General features: G+C 39.4%; 2 protein-coding genes across 10 annotated transcripts in view; both read right to left on the reverse strand.

Moving 5' to 3' along the window:
* The window catches only part of LOC134637453 (CLOCK-interacting pacemaker-like), a 30,936-nt gene extending 16,054 nt beyond the window's left edge, over positions 1–14,882 (reverse strand). Inside the window, exons 1-5 of one of the 3 annotated variants that reach the window (XM_063487880.1) lie at positions 14,831–14,882; positions 14,616–14,690; positions 13,277–13,306; positions 11,836–12,041; positions 11,221–11,387 (exon numbers count right to left, since the gene is read on the reverse strand). In XM_063487880.1, coding sequence (XP_063343950.1) covers positions 11,221–11,387; positions 11,836–12,041; positions 13,277–13,284 — 381 coding nt within the window. In that variant the 5' untranslated portion in view covers positions 13,285–13,306; positions 14,616–14,690; positions 14,831–14,882. The other 2 variants (XR_010095118.1, XM_063487881.2) reach the window with 2 other exon arrangements.
* A 7,108-nt stretch (positions 14,883–21,990) lies between these two features.
* The window catches only part of LOC134637454 (RAC-beta serine/threonine-protein kinase-like), a 31,677-nt gene continuing 28,508 nt past the window's right edge, over positions 21,991–25,159 (reverse strand). For 6 of the 7 annotated variants that reach the window (XM_063487884.2, XM_063487887.1, XM_063487888.1 and 3 more), the window contains 2 exons: positions 23,134–23,236; positions 21,991–23,040 (listed from right to left, as the gene is read on the reverse strand). In XM_063487884.2, coding sequence (XP_063343954.1) covers positions 22,961–23,040; positions 23,134–23,236 — 183 coding nt within the window. In that variant the 3' untranslated portion in view covers positions 21,991–22,960. The remainder of the gene's footprint in view (positions 23,041–23,133; positions 23,237–25,159) is intronic. The other variant, XM_063487883.1, reaches the window with a different exon arrangement.

Consider the following 25,159-nt stretch of genomic DNA (forward strand, 5'->3'; position numbering starts at 1 on the left):
CCTGAAAAGCCTTCAGTTGATCCAAAATGCTGCAGCAACAGTACTGACAGGGACAAGAAAGAGAGAGCATATTTCTCCTATATTTCCTCCATTCATTGGCTCTGTGTTAAATCCAGAATTAAATTCAAAATCCCACTCCTCACATACAAGGTCTTAAATAATCAGGTCCCATCACATCTTAATGAGGCCCTATCTTATCTTAAGTACCATATTATCCCAGCACTTTGCTCTCACACTACAGGCTTACTTGTTGCTCCTAGAGTACTTAAAAGTAGATTGGGAGGGAGAGCCTTCAGTTTTCAGGCCCCTCTTCTGTGGAACCAGCTTCCAGTTTGCATTCGGGAGACAGACACTAGCTCTACTTTTAAGATTAGGCTTAAAATTTTTCTTTTTGCTAAAGCATATAGTTAGGGCTGGATCACGTGACCCTGAATCTGCCCTTAGTTACGCTGTAATAGGTGTAGGCTGCTGGGAGATTTCCATGATGCACTGAGGCTACGTCCACACTAATGCGTTTTCGTTTGAAAACGCATCGTTTTCTCTCCATTTTGGCCTCCCATCTACACTGAGACAGCGTTTTCCCCAAGGAAAAACACAGCGTTTTGAAAATGCTCTTGAAAACGCATATATTTCAAAACGGAGCTGTCCCGTCGCAGTGTGGACACTCAAAAACGCAGACTTTCTAAAACGATGACGCATTTTAGTCATGTGATGTAGTCATGTGACCAATTAAACAAAGATAGCGGAGTGCATTATACTATGGAACGCCAGGACTGCCATAATGAATTACTTAAATACACCATTAAATAATTAATTAAATGTGGCAATAATTAATTAAAATTGGAATTAATTAATTAAATAAATAGTTATGACACATGTAATTAATTAATTATTGACACATTTAATTAATTATTTATGTATTTCACATTTTAATTAATTATTGACACATTTAATTAATTAATTATTGACACATTTAATTAATTATTTATGTATTTCACATTTTAATTCATTATTGACACATTTAATTAATTATTTAATGATATATTTATTTATTTCATTTTGGCAGTCCTGGCACCTGGCTCTCATCATGAATTAATTTTATCTGTCAGCCTCACCCATCAAACTCAGGGGGCGGGGTTAACGCTGATCGAGTCAAAACCATTGCTTTGGCCTGGTGGCCACTGTTTTTAGCACACAACAACCGGCAGAACTGAACTTTGAAAAACCCTGTTTGTGTGTCACCAAATACAGTTTTAATATTTTTTTAGCCGAGAATGTAGTGGTTTAATCTTCATATGTGTGGTCGGTTTGTCAAGATACAGCCTCTTTGCAAAAGTGCTTCGATGATTTCGGAGATGTCTGCCCAGTCTCATGGCAAAGCGTGGGATAGACCCGCTCCCTCGCAAGCAATCAGCTGTTATTACCGCCGACAAAGCGCAGGCCCCGGTACACAGCTGTAATAATCCCCGCTGACACGGACTTCTTTTACTGAGGTTATATTTATCGGAGTGTTATTTCCTGATGTTCGTATGTGTCCTACGTGTTTCAGTCGCCAATTCTGAAGTATAACTAACATTAAAAACATGTTTAAGGAGGAGAGAGAGCAAATAAATTCGATTAACAGCTGATCTTTGGGTTTCTGTTCAGTAATCTGCGTGACCTGCGTATAAACGCATACAAGAGATAACGTTGGTGTTTCCGTCGTGTAGTAACTGCTGGCTTTAACTGTACAAAGGTTGTTCGACACTATGAAACACATAAAGACTTCATGATGTTCGGCTAATATTTTTATTGTGAATATTAATCATGAGGGTAAACGGCCCTGTACACCACGGAGCGAGGTCAGCATCTCCACGATATCTTCAGCTCTCTGAGTTAACCCAGAGTTTCACAGCTGACTAACTGTCATCTACGAATATGTCACGGGTCATATCAATATGATTTTACAGAAAAGCATCCTTAATACTGCCAACTATTCCAGAGACTTTAAAATCTACAGCATAAAGAACACAAAAATATAGCAGTCTAACGCAACACTGTAACAGAGATGAACCGTCAGTTTGTCGCAGATCAAAGTGGAATGAAAGTGATTGGTTGAACAGGTGTTCGTTATCTGTGTTTTCTGCATTTTCATCAGTGTAAGACTCAGCAGCAGATTAGAATAACAGTTATACATTTAATAAATTACCAAATGAATCCACGCAAGAAACGAGCAAACCTGTTCCGACAGTTTGAGTTTGTATTCCCTCAGCTGCAGACTCGCTGCCGTTTAAATGTTTGAGAGGAAGATTAGATATAAAGCAAACGTCAAACATAGACTCAGTCTGCATTCACATTTGATATGAGGCCAGCACGTAAAGTGGCTGTGTCCTGTTTTAAGATCATACATGTAAAATTGTTGTCCAGCCGCTCCGAGTTAACTGAAGTTAACTTGGATAAATTATAGTTAAGGAGTATCACAGATAACACCCACATGAGCTGTGTGACTGTTCACCACTACACTGAAATCAGTAGGCTATTACTGAAATACACGTGCTATTTCATATAAATAGGGAGGTCCTACTAACATGTTTAGTTTTAAAGGACACCTTCCTGCCTTTAGTCTCATTCATGAGCAGTATTAGTTTTCTTCTAACATCCAGAAGTCTGCACGATGTGTTTCATAGTTTGTAACAAACCTTTGACAGTTAAACACAACATGACCGAAAAAGCAAAAAAATAAATAAATGAATAAAAAGAGAGAGAGAAAAAATTCACACAAATTATATGTTAACCTCATTTATTTTTAGTTAAGTAAACTCTAAAAATTCTAACAGATAGCTGGTGCTTAGAATACAGTTGAATAACTATTAAAAAACAGATGATATAATATTTCTGTCCAGGTTGCAGTCTGCATTATGAACATGTAGTTGGAAACTCTGCTCCTCTCGGTGGAAATGCGCCTTCTCTTTCCTCTTTGTATAAAAACATTTTAAAAGTGAGTTTAATCTCAAAATTCACTGTTAAATCCGAAACACACCAAATAAAGAAAAGCGAATAGTTCAGTCTAACACATGTGCCAGTGAACCATTAAACGTCTGTAAAACTCTGCAGTTATGAAACGTAACTTTAGCCTCAGCCAAACTGATTTGCTCAGTTGTAAATAAAACAGCGAAGTAAACGTGACCCGACAGACAAAACCTGAGTGAATTAAGTCCAGCGTTTAACCTCTGAGAGCTAAAACTCAGGTGAGGTTTCAAAGCTGTGCCGGTGATTGGACATCAGCTGCTGATAAAGTGGCTTCGCCTATAAAGTGCTCTGTAAGGAAACAAGCTCCAGCAGCTCTGCGCTCGGGAGAAATACTATATTTACTTATCTTATGCAGAAAAATGCGCTGACATTGCGTTATATCGAGCACCGGCTGCCCAGTTAAACTGTGACGATCACCAGGTAACGTGGGCGTGTTTCTTGAATTAGCAGCAGGTGTTAAACAGCTGACAGGTGAGGAGTATGCATGCAGGTAAACTGACGGTCTGTTGAGCTGATCGCTGGTGTCGTGAGAAACATGTCAGCTCGTTCTTTATGTTACAGAAGCACAGACACACAAGACCAGGCGGAAAGAGACGATCGTTCGGTGAAAATGAGAATCTGCGAATGCAACATGTGGGACACGGAGAGTGGAATATGTAAACAAACCGGTTGACGTAACCCCCTCGGTGCACTCTGCATGCTGACTGTTAGTAGAGCAGTGAAATCTCTGAAAACATCTGAGCACTTTTGCAAACATGTTCTATGTTGACAACCTGACCAGACATGTGAAGATTACGGCGCGACACTCGTGGCTAAAACACTGTTAAAAGTGTAGTTGGTGACAGAAAAACGGGGTATTTTAAAACTACACCACCACCATTGCTGCCTGTGATTTGAAATGCATTCTGGGATACCTGGCTGCCTCAAGTCTACAGAAGCAATCGATTATCTAGGATCGACCTGTTTTGACTTACTTTGCACGGCAACCAATCAAATGTTAGAGAAGCTGCATGGGCAGCGTTAACCCCGCCCCCTGAGTTTGATGGGTGAGGCTGACAGATAAAATTAATTCATGATGAGAGCCAGGCGCCAGGACTGCCAAAATGAAATAAATAAATATATCATTAAATAATTAATTAAATGTGTCAATAATTAATTAAAATGTGAAATACATAAATAATTAATTAAATGTGTCAATAATTAATTAATTAAATGTGTCAATAATTAATTAAAATGTGAAATACATAAATAATTAATTAAATGTGTCAATAATTAATTAATTACATGTGTCATAACTATTTATTTAATTAATTAATTCCAATTTTAATTAATTATTGCCACATTTAATTAATTATTTAATGGTGTATTTAAGTAATTCATTATGGCAGTCCTGGCGTTCCATATTATACAGCAGTTGTTTTGATTGCTCTCAATTTTGACAGCCCTAAAAAAGATTAATATCAGTTTGTACATGCTCCAGATAGCTTTCTTTCAAATTCTTTAATTCTCACTTGCTTTTGCGCATGCGCAGGACTGGAACATAAGTGTTTTCGGCCGTTTCAATGTGGATGCACAACTCTGTGAAAACGACTTAAAACGCTAATGTGGACGCGGAGTGTTTTCAGATGAAAACGCCGTTGTCAAATCTATCCGGGGTAGTGAGGACGTAGCCTGAGTATTTCTTCTTCAGTCACCTTTCTCACTCACTATATGTTAATAGACCTCTCTGCATTGAACCTCTGGCTCTCTTCCACAGCATGTCTTTTATCCTGTTTTCCTTCGCCCCTCCCTGATGGGCGGCCATCTGGGGTTAGAGGTCATCTGTTCTGCCGGAGGTTTCTTCCTGTTAACACTAGATTTAGGGAGTTTTTCCTTCCACTGTCATCAAAGTGCTTGCTCATAGGGGGTCATGTGATTGTTGGGTTTTTCTCTGCATGTATTATTGTAGGGTCTACCTTACAAAATAAAGCACCTTGAGGCGACTGTTGTTGTGATTTGGCATGGTATAAATAAAATTGAATTGAATTGTAAAAGAACCAATGTTCTGCATTAAAATATACCTCAAACTCTATATAATTGTTGAGTCATTAAAGTGTACACCACAGCTGGAACTAATTCACTGTAGCTAAATTATACAATAATTTATTAACTGATTTATATTTTATATTAATCCAATCATTCTCATGTTCTTATGCTAGGAGGCTGGAATCTATCCCAGCTACCATATGGTCAGTGTCAAGGTACACCCTGGTCAGGTTGCCAGCCTGTTGCGGTGCTACAGAGAGACAGACAGCCATTCACACTCATATTCACACCTATGGGCAATTTAGAATCACCAATTATTCTTGGTGACTCCAGTAAATGCATGTCTTTGGACTGTGGGAGGAAGCCGTAGTAACTGGAGAGAACCCATGCAGACACGGGGAGAACATGCAAACTCCACACAGAACGCTCAAAGCTCAGATGATAGATTCAACCCCAGGACCTTCTTGCTGTAGCTTAACAGTGCTAACCACCATACCATCATGTTACCCTCATGTTAGTCTAACTCTGCTAAATAGGATTAGAGCTTTTATTGGAGTTCATAGTGAAATATTTGCCTATGTACAGGTTATCCTTATATGAATAAATTAAAAATCACTATGAAAGAGTTGAACTGTGATACACATCAGTAACTTACCGGCTTAAAGATTTGTTCACTTTAAAAAAAAAGTTTGCCAGTTTAACTACATCTGTTATTTTTACTGTGTACCGGTGGATGTACAGATTCATTACTGGCTTCACTTTGATACTGAAGATCTTAAAATTCGTAGAAGTCCAAGGCAGTACTACCATTTAGTCACGGTACATGCAGTTACATGTGTTTCCTGCAGACTGAGCAACTTTTTGTTGGCATATTTATATGTCTCTATTTTGGCCAAAGTTGTAAACAAATTATAAACAAATATAGTTTAAAACAGCGCTTATGTTCTTGCGGCAGTATAACTACAGTTATAAATTGTGCAGTATAAGTGTTTAACACAGTCACCTGAAGTGTCCATCAAAATGACCTTAAACAGTTAGAAGTCAGTTGATTTGAGTAAGCTCAAATAGCTACCCACGAAAGCATGAAATTGTAGCAGCACGCGCAAAGCAGACACTCTCGTCTGTGCAATGGCTTCTTTGTGGCTACTGAGTTGTTTGCAGGTTGCTGAATTTATGTGCAATGAATTTAATTTGCTTGAGTGGCAATGAATATGTGCCTGAAAATTAATTATTTGCTCGGATTATGTTTTTTTTTTTTTAGATTAAAAATCTGTTTTATAAGAGTTTCCTAGCCAAGAAGGACAGCAGTACAATTAGGGCTGCAGCTATCGATTATTTTAGTAATTAATTAATCTATCTATTATTCCATCGAGTAATTGGATAAGAAATACTTTTGTCTTATTAATGAGCAATAATAAATATTCCAAAGAGAAAAAAAGACAGGTCTTTCAAAATAAACTGCTCACTGTTTTCCATTTTAGTAACCACAATGTTTCAAAGTTTAACTGCATACAACATAGTCAAAAAAACTAAACCGTTTAATATGCCATATTGAAATTATTTTTTTTAAAGAAAACATTTCCAAAATGCAAAACTATATAAATAATCTCAAGGACAGTCAAATGTCAAAGTCAAATAAAACAAGAGATATATGCAATTTAAACTAAGACATTACAAATTTACATTTATTCTATCTTCTTGGAAGGCTTTCTGACATTAATAGAAGACAAGTTTTTGTACTTCTGAAAACAGACGGTATGATTGTGTAGACATTAATTAATATTAATAATAATTCAGTGTCTGACGTAACAACCCTCAGATCAGTAGGTCAAGAGCTTAACGGCCCATGTAAATTTTTATTGGCTTGTGAAAAAAAAGCTTTTAAATATTAACCAATTTTTTTTATATTATTTCACTTTCAATCTGAAAGATTTTATGAAACCCTTGAAATAAATATGGTCCAGTACACCCCATGTCCCCTTCAGACGTCTATGTAAAATAGCGTCATTTAAACACGGTATTACTAAGGTAGCAGTTCCTCTGCATATTTTAATATGACTTCTGGAGGCTTGATGCAGATTTTACTCTGTGTAAAGCAAACAGCTGTGGATGGAGCAGCTACAAAGCTCGCTTTTATTTGCCTTGGAGTTTGTTGATCAGGCGCTTTGATGAAGGACTCCCACTTGCTTTTTCCCCAGTAAAGGTTTTAATGGTGATTACAGGGACAGTGCCTCTTTTTTGGATGACTGTGCAAGTGAGCCCTCACTGCCAAGCCAACTGCACCTAAAATATTGTTGCACTTTTCTTACAGATATTACGGTACAGGTGCGACTGGCTTAGAAACACAAGTCTTCTGTGGCTGTGTCCCAATCCAGCAAACATTAAAACATTACTGTTGGCCACATGTCGGCAAAGTTATGTGGCATTGGTGATGTTTGTACTAACTTGGTTTTAAAGCCTTTACTTTAAAATATACGCCGTTCAATAGTTGACCTTAATCTTACAGAGAATGTGATGATTTTATGGATAATTAAAGTCAGTCATATATCCACAAACACGACAAGCTGAAAGTCAGTGAATGCTGCTCGGTTTGCAGTCCTGAATATCACGGCACAAGCACGATTCACTGCACTGTTAATGTTAGCTATGTTATATTGCTGCCTCTGTTCGGTGGTGTCGAGTCAAACGGACTTTAACATTTGTTTGAACGAGCTGACGGTTCACTCGTTAAGCTGAAAGAAAGATGCTTTAATCACAGGAGTCACACATGTGTCCACTGTACCATCTGGGAACTCTTCTTGTTTAGCACTCGTAATAACACAAACAGTAAATCCTCCTTCTCTTGTGCTGTTTTGTAGCAGTGTATACACCTGAGACTGTCACCTGTCTGTCTGTCCTGCACTCTCTCTCTTTTTCTTTCTCTCTGATTGTGTAATAAAACTATAAACATGTATTTATAAGTTACACTTGTGTTTGAATCATGCAGCTTATCACACATTTGATTTCCATGTGTGACAACTGCAAGTGTCCAGAGAGAGGACAGACTGAGGGATCCACTGCTGCACATAATCTGTGAGGCTTTGCACCCCTGATGATCCACCAGGACAAACTCAGCAGTGTGTGAGGAAGAGGAGGAGGAAGAGCCAGCAACAGCTGACAGATGGAGGGAATAGACAGACTGTCCCCTGTTTGTGAAGGACTGCTAGAAAGGTTTAAAATAACTAATTGTCTGTCCTGAATCAGTCTTATTAGGTAATGTTCAAATAATTATATCATTCCAGTGTTTTCAGTGTGGGAGAAAGTACTCAGGGCTTGAAGTTAAACACTATGAAAGGCAGAAACAAGTTTAATATTCAGAAACCTAACGTATGTATCAGCAGCAGAATGGACCTAAAAATAAATGTCCATGTTTGTTTCAGTTACATGAAGCTTTGAGTATTTTGGATTAGTAGTACTGCTGTGTTTGTTGTATCATATTGCTGTAATTGTTTATATGCTTTATATATTCTGAGGTAAGTTGATCTATAGTGTTACATCATATTCTATACGGATGTTATGTGTTTGTATACTTTCTGCCCAGTTTGGCCCATTTAGCAGAAGTCAGCCTGTTTAAGGCTCTGATTTCTGTTCTGTATGACTTAAAGCAGTTATGACATGGTATGATTTTCTCACCCAATAAAGGAATATTTAATATATCAGTCTACTCTTCATTCTATCAGAAACAGTTATCACAGCTTGTACATTTTCTTACACATATATGTAAGCATTGAGCTAAATTTAGTAATGCTAACATATTAACGAACAATATTTGTCTCTTATATATGATACATCTATATATACACTGTCAAAGATACTTGTCTTTGAGTGAAGATTTAAGGTGATAGGAAATATAAATAACTGCAACTTGAATCTTTGACACAGAGTTCAAGCTCACTGCTGTAATATATCATAATAATCTGACAATAAATATAATATTGGCCATATTATATTTACATTACCAAACTGAGATGACTTTAGTCTCATGAACAACATTAGCTAATTGTTATTTACTAACTAATCTTAAAATGACTGTTCAGTACAGAAATGAAGCCCAACAATCATGTTTTACAGTCCCGTAGTCTCAGCCTCAGATACTCAACTAATCAAAGTGATGTCATGAAAAAAAATGAATGAACAAAAAAACATTTTATCTCCTTCATTTCTGTCAAACAATGTTGTATGAAACGTTTCTCGCGGTTAGATCCATGGTTGCTAGGCAACCTGAGCAGTGCGACGAAGGCTAGACCATCCCATTTCACAAGCCTCTCACTTCCGCACTTCTCGTACTTCCTAGTACGCGCCGTACCTAGTACGCGAACTGCGCGTACTCCGAAGCATGCGGTCGCTGGATTGGGACACAGCCTGTATGCTGCCATTTTTCACCACTTTACTACTCAACACACTTTGAGTATATATACATACGCACACACACGTATGTATGTATGTATGTATGTATGTGTGTGTGTGTGTGTGTAAAACATTAATTTATCATTCTTACACTACACATAAAAATTAATAAAACATTTTTACACATTCTATAATAGTTGACAATATATTTCCAAAGCAGTGTCTTCTTACTATGCTGTACATTTCTATTCAACCTGACCTTATCCCCAACTAAATAAAATTGTAGTGCTGTATTTTTTTTTTTTTTTTTTTTTTTTTTTTATTACAGGGAAACTGTTAGAGGTGACGCAAATATGTCACTGGATTCTTACTCTGGATCACCCTCACTCTTCTTCTTTCGGCTCACAGCTCTCTAAACTCTATGGTTTCACAGAAAATTAATAGTAAAATCTTCCAAAATTACAGTACTGTACTTCAAACATTCTCATCTTTGAGCTGATATTCCAGAAGAATAAGAGGGTGAGCCAGAGTAAGAATCCAGTGAAATATTTGTGTCACCTCTAACAGTTTCCCTGTGTAATATATATTTCTAATATTCCAAAACTCAAAGTGGATTGAGTAGTAAAGTGGTGAAAAATGGCAGGATAGAGAAGACTCGTGTGTTACTAAGCCAGTCGGCACTCGCACTGTAATATCTGTAAGAAAGTGCAACAATATTGTAGGTGCAGCTGGCGGTGCGGCTAGCTGGACTGTGACTTTGCATGTGAGGGCTCACTTGACACGGTGCAAATGTGGGTGAAGCTATTGCGTTCGCGTTCCCATGGTGCTCACTACAGAGCCGTGCGTTAAACGAGGCATGGAAGCAAAGAATTTGTCTTGAGAATTTTTTATAATCGAATTATTCAGATTACTTGATGAATCATTGTAGTCCTCAGTATAATCATAGGTTGCATAGAGGACACACATGCACATCCAAATCTATACACCACAATAATAATAATAAAAAAAAGACACCATCAGCAACAGGAACAATATATACACTCCCTTCTCTGGTAAACATAGTAATGAGTAACATCCATCCTGCAAACTGTGTGGGAGGCCCACATTTTGTGCCATATAGCCCTCACCCTGGGGAAAAATGTGGTGGCATGACTAGGTGGCATTGCAGATACCACACAAGCTGCAAGTGCAACGACTGCAGGAGAACAGCCAACTACTGCAAGGAGAACCAGAGCCAGCATCCTCTAGAAGGCACAAGAGTAGACCCTGGAAGGAAGCTGGATCTCCTGCCTGTTGTCCAGACAGATTTGAGGCCTGAACTAGTCATCTAGTCAGAGCAGGAATTAGAATTGGGGCATAGAGGGTCCCCAGCAGTCAGTGTGAACTGAGCTCAGGGGGGAGGAGGAAAGAGGGGGGTTGGAAGTCTGGAGCTTTTGGCAGTGATTTGGCCACCACTGTGGATCCAACAACTGGAGGGTGTTATGGGTTGAAACATCAAGTAAAGGTTGGGCATTGCCTGACGACATCAGCTCCAGGCCAAAGGTTACAGTTGCTCTGTAAGAACGACTGCATTTGTGGCATGTATTGAGCAAGACAAATGGTGGACAGATTTTAAACCCTTTTGAGGCAAATTAAGTATCATTAGTACCAGATACTTTATACATTAAACTGACTTGACTCTACTAAACAGAATAGTGACTGGATACATTTTAAAATTGAGGTTTTATTTTCTCAAGAAAAAACACCTATTATGCTACCTGGTTGAGCACCTGAAAAAGAAAGTTCTTCTGAATATCTTACCGGCTTGACCACCAGGCAGATTGGGGGGATATTCTCATAAGAAGTCATGTCAGGGCCTGCAGGATTTGCATTGTTATTGTTCGAGCATTTTCTGCTTTCCCTTTGAGGTTTGTTCACACTGCTGCGTTGATCATCTACATCAGTGTGCACAGAGTCGGAGCCAGCCTCTGAAAGACAATGATTATACGGAAAGATTTGTTCAGATGTTTGAATACAGAAAAAACATGTTAACTTATTATTTCTCCATTAAGTAAAAACATTTCAACATATCAGCAGTGATTAACTAAAGCTCAGCAAAGGGCAGTTTTGGTCACACAATTACTGATTCAATTCACAGAAATTTGAAAAAAATCTAGGCAGAAAAATGAAAACAGTTGCTCTTTCAGTGTTGCCAAGACATCAATGTCATTACCAAGGCAACTTTAATTAAGGCACTCTATCCCTGCATGGAGCTGCATAATTATAATGAATTACAAGTAAGGAGTTCTTATGGAAGAAAACATTATTTTCAACTACATGTTCATGTGTCCTGACAAAATAAAAGGCATTCATATTTAACTTTATTAAGTCTTAACAGTATTCTTTGGGTCTGTGTTGAATCCACATGCAACCTACCTGAGTACCCTGAGTCTTTTTCTGAGTCCTTCTCTGAGTCACAGTAGAGCATGCAGGTGCTCTTGTCACCCATTCCAGACTGCACCCTGTGAGTGCCACCCTGAGATGCCCACAGGGTGGCACTGTTACTCTTATCCTTGGCATTCTTCGAAGTGCTATGGGTGTCATGCTCTCCAAAAGGTTCCTGTTCTTTTAACATTCTGAAACTATCAAGAAAACAAAAAACCCCCCAAACAAACAAACTCTTTTTTTTAAGACAAAAAACATATAGATGGATTTTTAAATACTGCTGGTGGTAAAGATTACCAGTATAAGCCTACATGAGGAAAATGATTATATTCCATACGAAATGATACTGGCAGTATCTGGAAAAGAGGTTTTTTGTTCTTGTGCATGCACTCAGATAAATAGGTGAAGTTGAAAAACATATGTACTATCCAGGCTGGTTGAGCTCCCCGACTGAAGTAAGCCACATTTGTAATACAACAAATTTGTGGGTTTAGCAGCAGAGCTGAGTATGTGCGTTGACTGTAGACGCAAAACAGCCAATCTTTGGTCTCATAGGCCTGTCATGACTGGCCTTCACTGTCAGGCCTGTTTGCACTGGTGTCAGTAACATGTGCACTAGAACTTGAACTAGAACCAATAACAGGGTAACAGCTTTTGATGGAGGTACTCTGATGGTGTGGAGCAGCATCTCACTCACTGGAAAAATCACCGGCAATCTCATTTCCACAGTCTGGGACCGAACTCTGTCCTCCAAGACAGCAACGCTCACCCCCACAGAGCAGGGTTTCTAAGAGACTAGTTCCAGAATTTGAGAGTGGAGAGGACGGATGGTCTGCAGTCCGGGCATGTTGTTTGTGCCAGAGTGACCAACACAACGGTTTTGTTGTGTCACAACCACATAGTTTGACTTGTGACAAATGCTAGTTGAAGAATGGGATGCCATCCCACAGCACTTTGTGGCTAAGCTGGTGACCAGCATGAGGAGGAGGTGCAAGGCTATTGTGTGTGCATGGTTCTTCCACATGCTATTTTCAGTATGTCTGATTCTTGATTTCAGTTTATTCTGATTCAACAGCAGAATAAACTGATTTGGCAAGTTTTCATGGGTGAAACCTACATACTCAACTCTCCTACTCAACCAACAATTGCATTTTCCTTACAAATATGGCACTATTTAGGGGGAAATGTCACAGGATCAGATGTGGACAGGTTGCTAGTCTGTTGCAGAGCTAACACAGGGATGTATCTAATCAGAACTAGAGCGAACAACAATAAAATCAATCAATAAAAACAATAAAATCTCAGAATGAAAAGAAAACCCCACTAAGACTAAAATCTAATTTTTGAGAAACAAATGTTCATAATAACGAAGTCTTTGTAGAAAGTATTGAAGGTAAAGTAAATACGAATACTGAAATTGCAAAAGACCTACCTCATCATCCAGTCCTGGAAGCTTGGTGGCCTGGAATGTTACAACCCAAAACATTTTTCATTTTTTCATTCTTTCACCACCTCCTAAATGGTTAGATATCATTTCTAGAGTGGTCTTTGTAAAAATACACTGCCATAGGATCATTTAGATTTTTTTGTGCAAATTACAATTTTATGCTATGTCTCATGTCCACGTGTCTTTAACAACCCCCTTTTTTCTTCCAAAATAGAAGTCTCCATAAAGACATAGGTTGGGTGAAATACAAGGAAAGAAGTGTTGCTTCTTTTACTTATTGCTTAAGGCAATAAGTAAAGGAAACATTTTTTCACACATTATTATAATCATAAGAACTGCCACAAAGGATGTTTCCCACTGCTTTCAACCAGCTTAACTTGTAACAGAGTTAGCTTATCTGGAAACAAAGTAAGTAGGTAGGTTCAGAAAACCTTTTTCTTTTTTTCTAAATCGATGACTGTACAATATGCTCCGGTTCTTCTTGAAATTATAGATCTACACAAAATGTTTACTCCAAGTAGTCACATAATACACGTTTGTATTATGTGGCTATTTTTTTTTTTATACAAGAAACCCATCAACTGTATTTGAAGTTTGTGAAGTCTTTAAATTTGTATTTTGAGGATTACAATGATGCCAGACTTTAAGATCCAGGCTCACACAGAATTGGAATAAGTCAGTCTTGGTTGGTAAATCATCTGTGCAATTTGTGTTTTAGAACAGCAAGGAGACACGTTGCAAGAGGAAAAAAATATATCACAATAAATTTTCATAATATCAACCATTTCTGTCATTTCTGGAGAAGAGCACAATATGAATACCACCCGCATGACTAAAGCAAGGCTTGGCTGATACAGTCTATTTAGCATAACAGTGTACTGTATGATGAATGACGTTAAAAAAAATAAAAGACTGCAAGTTAACGACTTGTAAGTGGTCAGCTTTGAAAAGTTGCAAGAAAAGACAATAATGCATTCAAGAATAGTCTATTTTTCATCATCATGTTCTTTTCTGATATATTCTGTGCAAACATAACAGCATGCACATGCTGACGAGCCTGCAGCAGGAGGAAATTGATAAGACGCTATGGCAGACTGTACAAGCCCACCCCCAACACCATTATGTAATACAATACCTGCGCTGTTCAGTGGAAAAACGTGAACCTGTTATAAATCCAAATGGAAACTCGCCATTCACTGACTGTACGACTTCCACAAAAAATTTAATAAAACTGACTCTGCCATATTAGAAAAAACGGAGACGAGGCTCAGATTAAAACTGTTCAATTACCCTTCAAATGTGGAACTCGGTACAGTTCACTCACCTGTCAGCACCTTTATCTTAAGAGAAAATTGCTCACTCCTGGTAGCAGAAGTCCGCCAGTCCAATGTTTAAAAATCTATTTTGGGTAGAAGAATCATATATATGACTATATATATGTATCCTTTGCCTCTGCCAGTAGCAGGAAAAAAAATCAAAGCTCTACTTTGCTGAAGTGATGCATGAAGAACCTGCTATAAGGAACGTAGGCACACTAACCGTGTACTGAAGGCATCCATGACGTTCATTTACGTAGCCAGATAATAAGCGGGTCGTGCACAGAACAGTTAGATGCTGACGTAACGCCAATGGTTTAGCCAATCCCGCGCAGAGACACGTGATTAGTCGGTGACGCCGGACAGGCCATGTGAGGGTTGAGCTTAGCACTAGAAGTCCCAGGCTTTTCTAACCCTCTGTCAGCCAAGTGGAAGCTAACTTGGCTAGTCTGTTAGCATCAATTCATATGTAAATTGGGTCGTTACCTGAGAATTGTGGAGGGGAGTGGGGGTGTGTGAATGATTGCGGATTTCTAACTGCAAACTGCCTCTTTGTTTGTGTGTGGGGAGGGGGAACTGCTAAAAGCTGTGAACTTCATTTTGTGTTCGTCTTGATGCATTCTCAATCATCCAGGAAAATAAATCTCCAAAAGATTTATTGATAAAAACAGTACAAAAAAACCAAAAAATATTTCTACAAAAACAACCATTTGTACTCATATTTACAGATAATAATAAAAAGTGAGTGAGTACATTTCAATCACTCACAATCCTGGCACTGCCATGGTATCTGTAGTCTGCATTTACCACATGTGTATCTGTAGCAGTGAACACATCGCACAGTGGCATGATTGTTCTTGCATTTGTGTTTGACCTGACACGTGGCTCTTTTTCCAGGGCTAGGTGTGGAGGGTTGTGTCCGAAGCAACTGTTCTTTTATTGCCTTCTTCCCAGCCATATGAGAGTTAGCCAACTCTCTTGCAAACTCCACCAGGAAGTCCACCCGTCTTTCCTGCATCCCGTTGCATGCTTGATACAGCACATGTGCATTCAGTGCTGCCATGTCAATCATGTTATAGAACACGGCAACTGGCCAGCGCCGTGTTCCTCTGCGGACCGTGTACTCCCGCACCATCTGGTCCATCACATCCACGCCACACTTTGTGGTGTTGTAAAGGGTGACAGTGTTTGGCTTCCTTTTGGTGGTGTTATCAGTCTGAACCACGCTGTGCATGCTGCTAAGAATATAGACTGTCTTCTTCCGTTTGGCCGCATACGCCGTCAGCGTGGCAGCAGTGGTTGAAAACACCTAAGAAATAAGATAAATTGTTATTTCCATAGCACTTTTACACACAATGAAACACATAAACATAGAACCACAAAAGACCTACAGCCTACCTGAGTGGTGAATTCATTGCGATTTGTGTATCTAGCGGATTGAGGAATTTCCCGGCGAATCTTGTTGACTGTGCCGAGGATGGTGGTTTTCCGTCTAAGAAGTTTTTGCGCAAGTGAAAGCGATGTGAAGAAATTGTCCGTGGTAACATTTCTGCCCTTGTCTAGGAATGGTTCCATCAGCCTCATCACTACATTTTCAGACAGTCTCTCCCCACTGGGACGATTGGGGTCCTTGCCAAGATATAGGAGGACATTGCAAATGTACTTGGATTTTAGGTCGCAGGCCACCCAAAACTTGATCCCAAACCTGTCAGGTTTACTTGCAATATACTGCAGGAAACAGCACCGAGTCTTTGATGGGAAGAGCTGTTCATCAACGGTGATATGTAGACCAGGGTTGTAGCACGTGATGCAGTTGGTGACAAATGATCCCCACACACTGGAAACTGCAGCGAACTTATCAGTCTTTGCTCGATCACTGCGGGTGGACCTGTCATCAAAGCGTAGGTGTTGCATGATGTCTTGGAAGCGGTTACGCGGCATAGTTCCAATGATCTGTGGGTTTCCCAGGTTTGCTGACCAGCAGTCACGTAGTGATGGAACCCTGCTGCCACGCTGACGGCGTATGCAGCCAAACGGAAGAAGACAGTCTATATTCTTAGCAGCATGCACAGCGTGGTTCAGACTGATAACACCACCAAAAGGAAGCCAAACACTGTCACCCTTTACAACACCACAAAGTGTGGCGTGGATGTGATGGACTAGATGGTGCGGGAGTACACGGTCCTATAACATGATTGACATGGCAGCACTGAATGCACATGTGCTGTATCAAGCATGCACCGGGACGCAGGAAAGACGGGTGGACTTCCTGGTGCAGCTTGCAAAAGAGTTGGCTAACTCTCATATGGCTGGGAAGAAGGCAATAAAAGAACAGTTGCTTCGGACACAACCCTCCACACCTAGCCCTGGAAAAAGAGCCACGTGTCAGGTCAAACACAAATGCAAGAACAATCATGCCACTGTGCGATGTGTTCACTGCTACAGATACACATGTGGTAAATGCAGACTACAGATACCATGGCAGTGCCAGGATTGTGAGTGATTGAAATGTACTCACTCACTTTTTATTATTATCTGTAAATATGAGTACAAATGGTTGTTTTTGTAGAAATATTTTTTGGTTTTTTTGTACTGTTTTTATCAATAAATCTTTTGGAGATTTATTTTCCTGGATGATTGAGAATGCATCAAGACGAACACAAAATGAAGTTCACAGCTTTTAGCAGTTCCCCCTCCCCACACACAAACAAAGAGGCAGTTTGCAGTTAGAAATCCGCAATCATTCACACACCCCCACTCCCCTCCACAATTCTCAGGTAACGACCCAATTTACATATGAATTGATGCTAACAGACTAGCCAAGTTAGCTTCCACTTGGCTGACAGAGGGTTAGAAAAGCCTGGGACTTCTAGTGTTAAGCCTAATCTTAAAAGTAGAGCTAGTGTCTGTCTCCCTAATCCAAACTGGAAGCTGGTTCCATACAAGAGGGGCCTGAAAACTGAAGGCTCTCCCTCCCATTCTACAGGGTGGGCCATTTATATGGATACACCGTAATAAAATGGGAATGGTTGGTGATATTAAAGTCCTGTTTGTGGCACATTAGTATATGTGAGGGGGCAAACTCCTCAAGACGGGTGGTGACCATGGTGGCCATTTAGAAATCGGCCATCTTGGATACAACTTTTGTTTTTTCAATAGGAAGAGGGCCATGTGACACATCAAACTTATTGGTAATGTCACAAGAAAAACAATGGTGTGCTTGGTTTCAACGTAACTTTATTCTTTCATGAGTTATTTACAAGTTTCTCTTTGTTCACAGCCATTGACATGTCGAAGAGGTTAACACGTGAGGAGCGGATCGAAATTGTGTTGATATCTGGTGAACGCAGTAACCGGGTCATTGCAGCAGATTTCAATGCAAGACACCCTACGAGACCACCCATCTCCCATGCTACAGTTAGCAAACTGCTTGCTAAGTTTCGTGAAACTGGTTCAGTGTTGGATTTGCCAAAATGTGGACGCAAGAAAACTGTCACTAATGAAGAAACATCAGTGGCTGTCCTAGCTTCATTCAGCAAGAGCCCACAGCGTAGCACTCGCCGCATGTCACTGGAGAGTGGCATTAGTCGAACATCCCTTCGGCGGATATTAGCTACTCACAAATGGCACCCTTACAAACTCCAGCTACTGCAGCATCTCAACGAGGATGACCCAGATCGGCGCACAGAATTTGCAGAATGGGCAAAACAAAAATTGGAACAGGACCCTCAGTTCACGCAGAAGATTTTGTTCAGTGATGAGGCAAACTTTTATGTGAATGGTGAAGTTAACAAACAAAACCACTGCTATTGGTCTGACACTAACCCACATTGGACGGATCCCTCCAAGACTGTTGGAACAACAAAAGAGATGGTTTGGTGTGGTATATGGGGTACAACGATAGTCTTCATCAATGGAAACCTCAAGGCCACTGGATATTTGAAATTGCTACATGATGATGTGTTTCCCTCTTTATGCACTGAAGCTGGCAAGTTCCTTGAGTTTTTCCAGCAAGATGGTGCACCACCACATTATGGGTGCCAGGTCCAAGCATTCCTAGATGAACAGTTTCCTGGAAAGTGGATTGGTCGTCGTGGGCCAGTTGAATGGCCTCCAAGGTCTCCCGATCTGACCCCCTTAGACTTTTATCTTTGGGGTCATCTGAAGGCAATTGTCTATGGTGTGAAGATACGAGATGTGCAGCACCTGAAACTACGGATACTGGATGCCTGTGCTGGCATTTCTCCTGCGGTGTTGCTATCAGTGTGTGAAGAGTGGGAGAAGAGGGTTGCACTGACAATCCAACACAATGGGCAGCACATTGAACACATTTTATAAGTGGTAAGAAACTTGTAAATAACTCATGAAAGAATAAAGTTATGTTGAAACCAAGCACACCATTGTTTTTCTTGTGACATTACCATTAAGTTTGATGTGTCACATGGCCCTCTTCCTATTGAAAAAACAAAAGTTGTATCCAAGATGGCCGACTTCTAAATGGCCACTATGGTCACCACCCATCTTGAGGAGTTTGCCCCCTCACATATACTAATGTGCTACAAACAGGACTTTAATATCACCAACCATTCCCATTTTATTACGGTGTATCCATATAAATGGCCCACCCTGTACTTTTAAATACTCTAGGAACAATAAGTAAGGCTGGAGTGCAAGAGCAAAGTGCTCTAATGGGGTGACTAGAAGGTCATTAAGATAAGATGGGGCCTCCACCCCCTGTTTTTTTTGTTAGTTTCACCATTTCCAAACCATACATCAAAGCAGGTCTCGTTACCATATTGTAAATGCTCCCTATCACTCTTGTTGCTTCTGTTACAAATCAACCTTGACACTCAACGTCTAACTAACTAAGGAGCTTTAAATAAAATCTTTCCCTATAGCTGCTTTGCAGTTATTAAACATCATCCACCATAAAGTGGTACCTTGCAATTTAGTTTCCCCAACACTTTATATTTTTCAAACAAGACTGGAAGTTTGTAAGAAAAAAGGAGAAACAAGTGGAGTGTGGTCCAGTGGAAAGTGCCCCACCAGTTAAATTTGGCAATGTTTATTGTTATCATTAATGATGATGCAGTCATGTAACTTTTAAATGAGCGCAATAACACTCAGTGCTATTAGTGTAGAACAGAATGTAGCAACAGGAATCTCACTGCTTTTTGACAGCCCAACAAAACATGAATGCAGCATAGGAGACGTGGATGTGTGCGGCAACATGTGAGGCAGCTCATGGAGGCGTGGCTTCTTCACAGCAACGTGTTTCCCGCTGGGGGAAAGAACTGTGAGCCTCACAATCCCATGTGTGCAAACCGAAGCCACGCCCCCCCCCTGCAAAAGAGACGACAGAAAGAAATGCAGTGTTATCTGAGTATGTAATTCTTACATCCTCTGAACGTGATATGATGTAATTGCTGCCACTCTGACCATATGGGCATTTAATTACGCTTCTTCAGGTAGTTTCCTGAAGATCAATCTGCATGCATAAGGGGCTAACATTTCAAAGTTGACATACAACTTAGATACTCTCATATTCATCAATCCAGACTAAACCCACGACCACTGAGCACTTTGGAGGAATGTAAGGAATTAAAAAACAAACAAAACACACACACACACACACACACACACCATGGGTCAACTGGGCAGGAGTCTGCAAGGGTTAATGAAATACAGCAGTGGTGCAATTTAAAGCATGCAGAGTGGAGGCTGACTTGCTTAAAGAAAGTGGGCAGAAAAATGATTGGACTACAGCAATGATGTCAGAATTCAGTTTTTTAGTGTGGGAAAGTGGAAGTGATGTAAAACAGTAGATTAGCAGCCAAAAACCTGCTAAAGCAGACAGATGAGTGAATACAGATCTTCCTTGTTAAAGTTAGACGTAAGCTTTATTTCATATATGCTTTGTGTCAGTAGGACACTTGAGTGGAACAATAACGGGAGGGTTTGTATGAATTCAAAAACTAGTACCAGTTTGCTTCCTGTCTAGATGTATGAAGCGCCAGTCTGATTTTCTTTCAGGTACCACTTTTCCAGAAGTGGTACCTGAAAAAGTTATGATTTGTGAACTGTGCTCCAGAAAAAGAGTTGGTAGCACCAGCTTCCCAGTTAGACAGATAAATGTCTGTGTTGAATAATGCCACTTGAATTGCTTGATGAGTTGGTGGACTGCCTCTATGTGGTTAAGTTACTGAAAATGTTATGCTACATCTTTGGAAAATCCTGGTAAAGATGTTGCACCCCAACATCCTAAATAATTCCTGGATACTACAAATGGCCATCCAACAAATTATGTTACTTGAGAAATTGTAATACATAACTGAACTGAGGTTTGCGGAGTTATAAAGAACTGAATATGTCTACATGCAGTAAATTTCATTATGTCTTTTTTGTGTGTGTGTGTTTTTTTACATTTGGGGCATACAACTTATGATCCCACCACACATCACTCACAACCCTGTGGTGCAGGGGGTCACGTAGGTCGCATTGGGAAGGGCCAGTCACGTGGTTTTGCTGGCTGTACTGTGCGGTGACCCGGCCCTCCTTTTTAATAACACTATACTCATTATTATTCACAACACATCACCATACACATGCTTGTGGGTCTTGGGGACTGAGCCTCGGCCCTTGTAATTTTTCGTTGAGAAATGTAATTCTTATTTCTGTTGAACTATTATCCACAGAGTGATAATCTCTACCCATCTTCTGAAAGGCCTCTCAGATAGTGATCATATTAAGGATCTGATGCTAATTAACTAGTTGTGAGATGTATAGTTAAAATGAGACTTATATTCTAAAGTGCTTTGAGTGGTCAGTGAGAGTAGAGACTAGAAAGTGCTATAGAAAGACCATCTTTGAATTGAGGAGGGGGCCTAAGGGTACATCTTTCCACATCTTACAATGCTGTGATTGTAGCCATTCCCCAACTCTCTGTGAATGGTACTCATGGCCATTAATCAGTGGTCATGACAATTTGCATATTAATAATCAAGGAACTGACCTCACAGCCCATTGTTTATTTAGTGGGCGAGTTTCAGTGATTGTGCAAATGTACTGTTTATAAGGTAGGGGAAACCTGGAGTCAGCTGAGACTGAAGAAGTCACTTGGATGAGTAATGAAACGTTTCTCCCACTGAAAACACTACATCCGGATGAACAGAATCAACCTTTGGGATTTACTTACCTGGATAATGAGCATGCATCAAAACGTTTTTACATTATATTTAACATCGGTTTGTTTAAAAATTCAGTAAAAAAAAACCCAAAAAAACAAATTCAACAAACAAATGATTTATGTTTTACAGATATGGGACAGTCTGGGCAGTGAGCTACCAGAACCTTTTCTAAAATTTAATATAAATATCATGCATAAATAATGAGATGTTCTGTTGAAAACGCACTTCTTTATCGTATACTAAGATATCTCAGGTATTAAATGTGCAGTTAAATATCTTTATGCTGAAAAGAAGTGGAGTTTCACTTGTATGGTCCCCTTATGATCAAAGTGGGCTGTATGTGGCCCTCGATGTAAAATGAGTCTGACATCTCTGATGTAAAATGTTCAGCAAGTGAACTTGTGCTCTGGGGGACCAAAAATGTTAAATGATAAAGGCAACAAAGATAACATCTAACATATGGGAGACGAAAATTCTAAAGCACAAAGTAGTAAAAAGTGACAAATGTCCAATATTTTGCAGTTAGCTTGTACAAGGATTGAGTTCAGTACACATCCTTCCATTTGTATAATATTATAATTTATTCCTCAATACTCAATGAGCTAATAATACAGAAGAAAAAAAAAAGTTCAAAAAACAGACATGCAGGATTTTTTGTGTAAGATTAACTGCTGCTCTCCTCCCTTCTTCATATGCAAGCCTGTTCACCAAAGGTCACAGCCAGGATTGAATTAGAGGACTTACAAGTGTCATGGGGAGTTGTATGCCTTTTTCATACGAATATAAAAAAAAAAGAAAAAAAAGAATGGTACAAACAGCAGCACCATCTTTGTAGGTCTGATGGTCTTGATTATGTTGTTAAACTGCACTGGTGGCTATGTGAAGTTCTTATGTTACAGTATAGACACTGTGGATAGGCTTTTTCCTTTCTGTGGACCAAGACAGATTTTAACAATAAGGCTCCCAGGCAAGGCACTGAAATCGTGCTAAGACTAACACCTCTTTAAAAATGAAAGCTCTACTTATTTTTATGGCTGTATGATTGTAACCAAGGTGTTTATACACGTGTGTGTGTGTGTGTGTTTGTATGTGTGTGTGTGTGTGTATACACGTGTGTGTGTGTGTGTGTGTGTGTGTGTGTGTGTGTGTGTGTGGCAGAGATGCGATCACTCTCTTATGCTAGCAGAATAGGAGAATTGGGGGAAATGAGCTTCTTGGCTGGGGTCCTCACAGTCCAGACTGTTATCTGTAACAAGAAGGCAATATAAGTCAGCAACCAAGAAACCTGATATTAACTTTGAATAATCAGTGCTGACGGGTTCAACAAGAAGATACTTACACTTGTCTGGGGGAGTGAGTGTGATTGTTTGTGCTGTGAACTCCTCATCAAAGTATCGGGTATCTGTCTCTGATGTTACTTGCGGTTTGAAGAGGGGGGTCAACTGTACCAGGGATTGGAAGAGACAGATATCACTTGGTAACATGCTGGATTTATAACATGCACGTAGAGGAGGGTCTACAATGCAGTTGGCGTAACTCATACCTAGGGTATCCATTTGAAATTCCTACATCACTTCGGTCATGAGTTATCATACTCACAAACTTGGGTGTACATGCTACCAGCCTACCGGCCTGCCCAGTAAGGTGATGACATTACCCCAATAGCCTTTTGCGGCAAAGGGGTAAAAAGCCACCACTTGACCCAGCTGTCTTAACTAATTATAGGCCGTTTATCTCAAAAGGTTTTGAAAGAGTAGCTGTGAAACAGCTAATTAAACATCTGTAGAGGAATGGTTTATTTGGAGAGTTTTAAATCTGAATTTATCACAGTATAAAAGCAGGGTTAATGAAGGTTACAAATGATCATCTTATGGCCTCATCTCTGTGCTTATATTGATGCAGCATTCAATACTTGTTACACAGATCGGAGAATGCTGTAGTTATTAAAGTTACTGTGTAAAAACCTAGATGACCTCTAATTCAGACAAGCCTAAAGTTATTGTCTTTGGCCCTAAAAATCTTAGAAATATGATGTGTAACCAGATACTTACCCTGGGTGGCATTACCTTGGCGTCCAGTAACACTGTGAGGAGTCGTTTTTGACTACGATATATCCTTCAATGTGCAAATTAAACAAATATTTAGGGCTGTTTCTTGCATTTCCACAATATCTCTAAAATTATAAACATGTTGCCTCACAATAATGTTAAGAAATACTGGCGACCACCAGTGGTAGCCTCGTAGCAGACACACCTATGGTCTCAACTTCAAAATCCTGCATTGCTTTGTTTTTAAGTTATCACAATCACAAGATTTTCAGAAAACTTGACCACTGAACTTGAGTTCTGATTAATTAAAAATTCTGATTAATTTGAAAATTCTCGGTGACTTCCTTCTTGAGTTATTGCATTCACAAGATTTTGTAATGACAATACCCAATCAGCCTTTTATGGAACGGGGTAAAAAACACTTGTATTCCCATGCGCTAATATTTTTATTAATTCTTATTAGTTCAATTAGCTTTTTGCTTTACGCAAAAATAGCTAACAGAAATTTCCTTCAAAGAGCTACTTATTAAACTAATTATGAATTTATCCAGGAGTCTGAGAGCAAAGTGCTCTATTATTATGGTGATAGGGTACTATGAGGTCTTTAAGAAAAGATGGGGCCTAAATATTTAAGAACTTGTATGTGAGGAGAAGGACTTTAAACTTCACTCTGAATTTAACAGGGAGCCAATGAAGTGAAGTCAGTATGGGAGAAATACGCTGTCTCATTCTAGTACCTGGTGGTACTCCAACTGGAGCATTTTGGATCAACAGAAGGCATTTCAAAGAGTTTTTATGACAACCTGATAATGAATTTCAATAGTCCAGCTTAGAAGTAATAAATGCATTAACTAGTTTTCAGGACAAGATCAGAAATAATATTTCTAATTGTAGAGATACTGCACAAAATCAAGTAAGCAGTTCTACATATTTGTTTAATGAAGAACATATCCTGGTCAAAAACAACTCCAAGATTCCTCACAGTGTTACTGGAGGCCAAGGTAATGGCTTCCAAAGTATGCATCTGGTTAGACACTGTGTTTCTAATATTTTTAGGACCAATGAATCAGAATTTAGACGCAGGACATTTATTATCTTAAACAGTTTAACGAATTGGTGTGTCTCATCTGGCTTCATGGACTGATAAAAGTGGGTATCAGCTGCATAGCAATGAAAATGTATCCTATGCCTTTGAATGACACTGCCAAAGAGAAGCATATATAATGTAAACAGAATTGATCGTAGCATGAAACAGTCTGGAATTCTATGATTAACCGTTGCAAATACAGAAAAATCCTCATTTACATGAAAAAATTG

Source organism: Pelmatolapia mariae, linkage group LG10_11 (genome assembly GCF_036321145.2).
Source record: "Pelmatolapia mariae isolate MD_Pm_ZW linkage group LG10_11, Pm_UMD_F_2, whole genome shotgun sequence".
Classification (NCBI taxonomy): domain Eukaryota; kingdom Metazoa; phylum Chordata; class Actinopteri; order Cichliformes; family Cichlidae; genus Pelmatolapia; species Pelmatolapia mariae.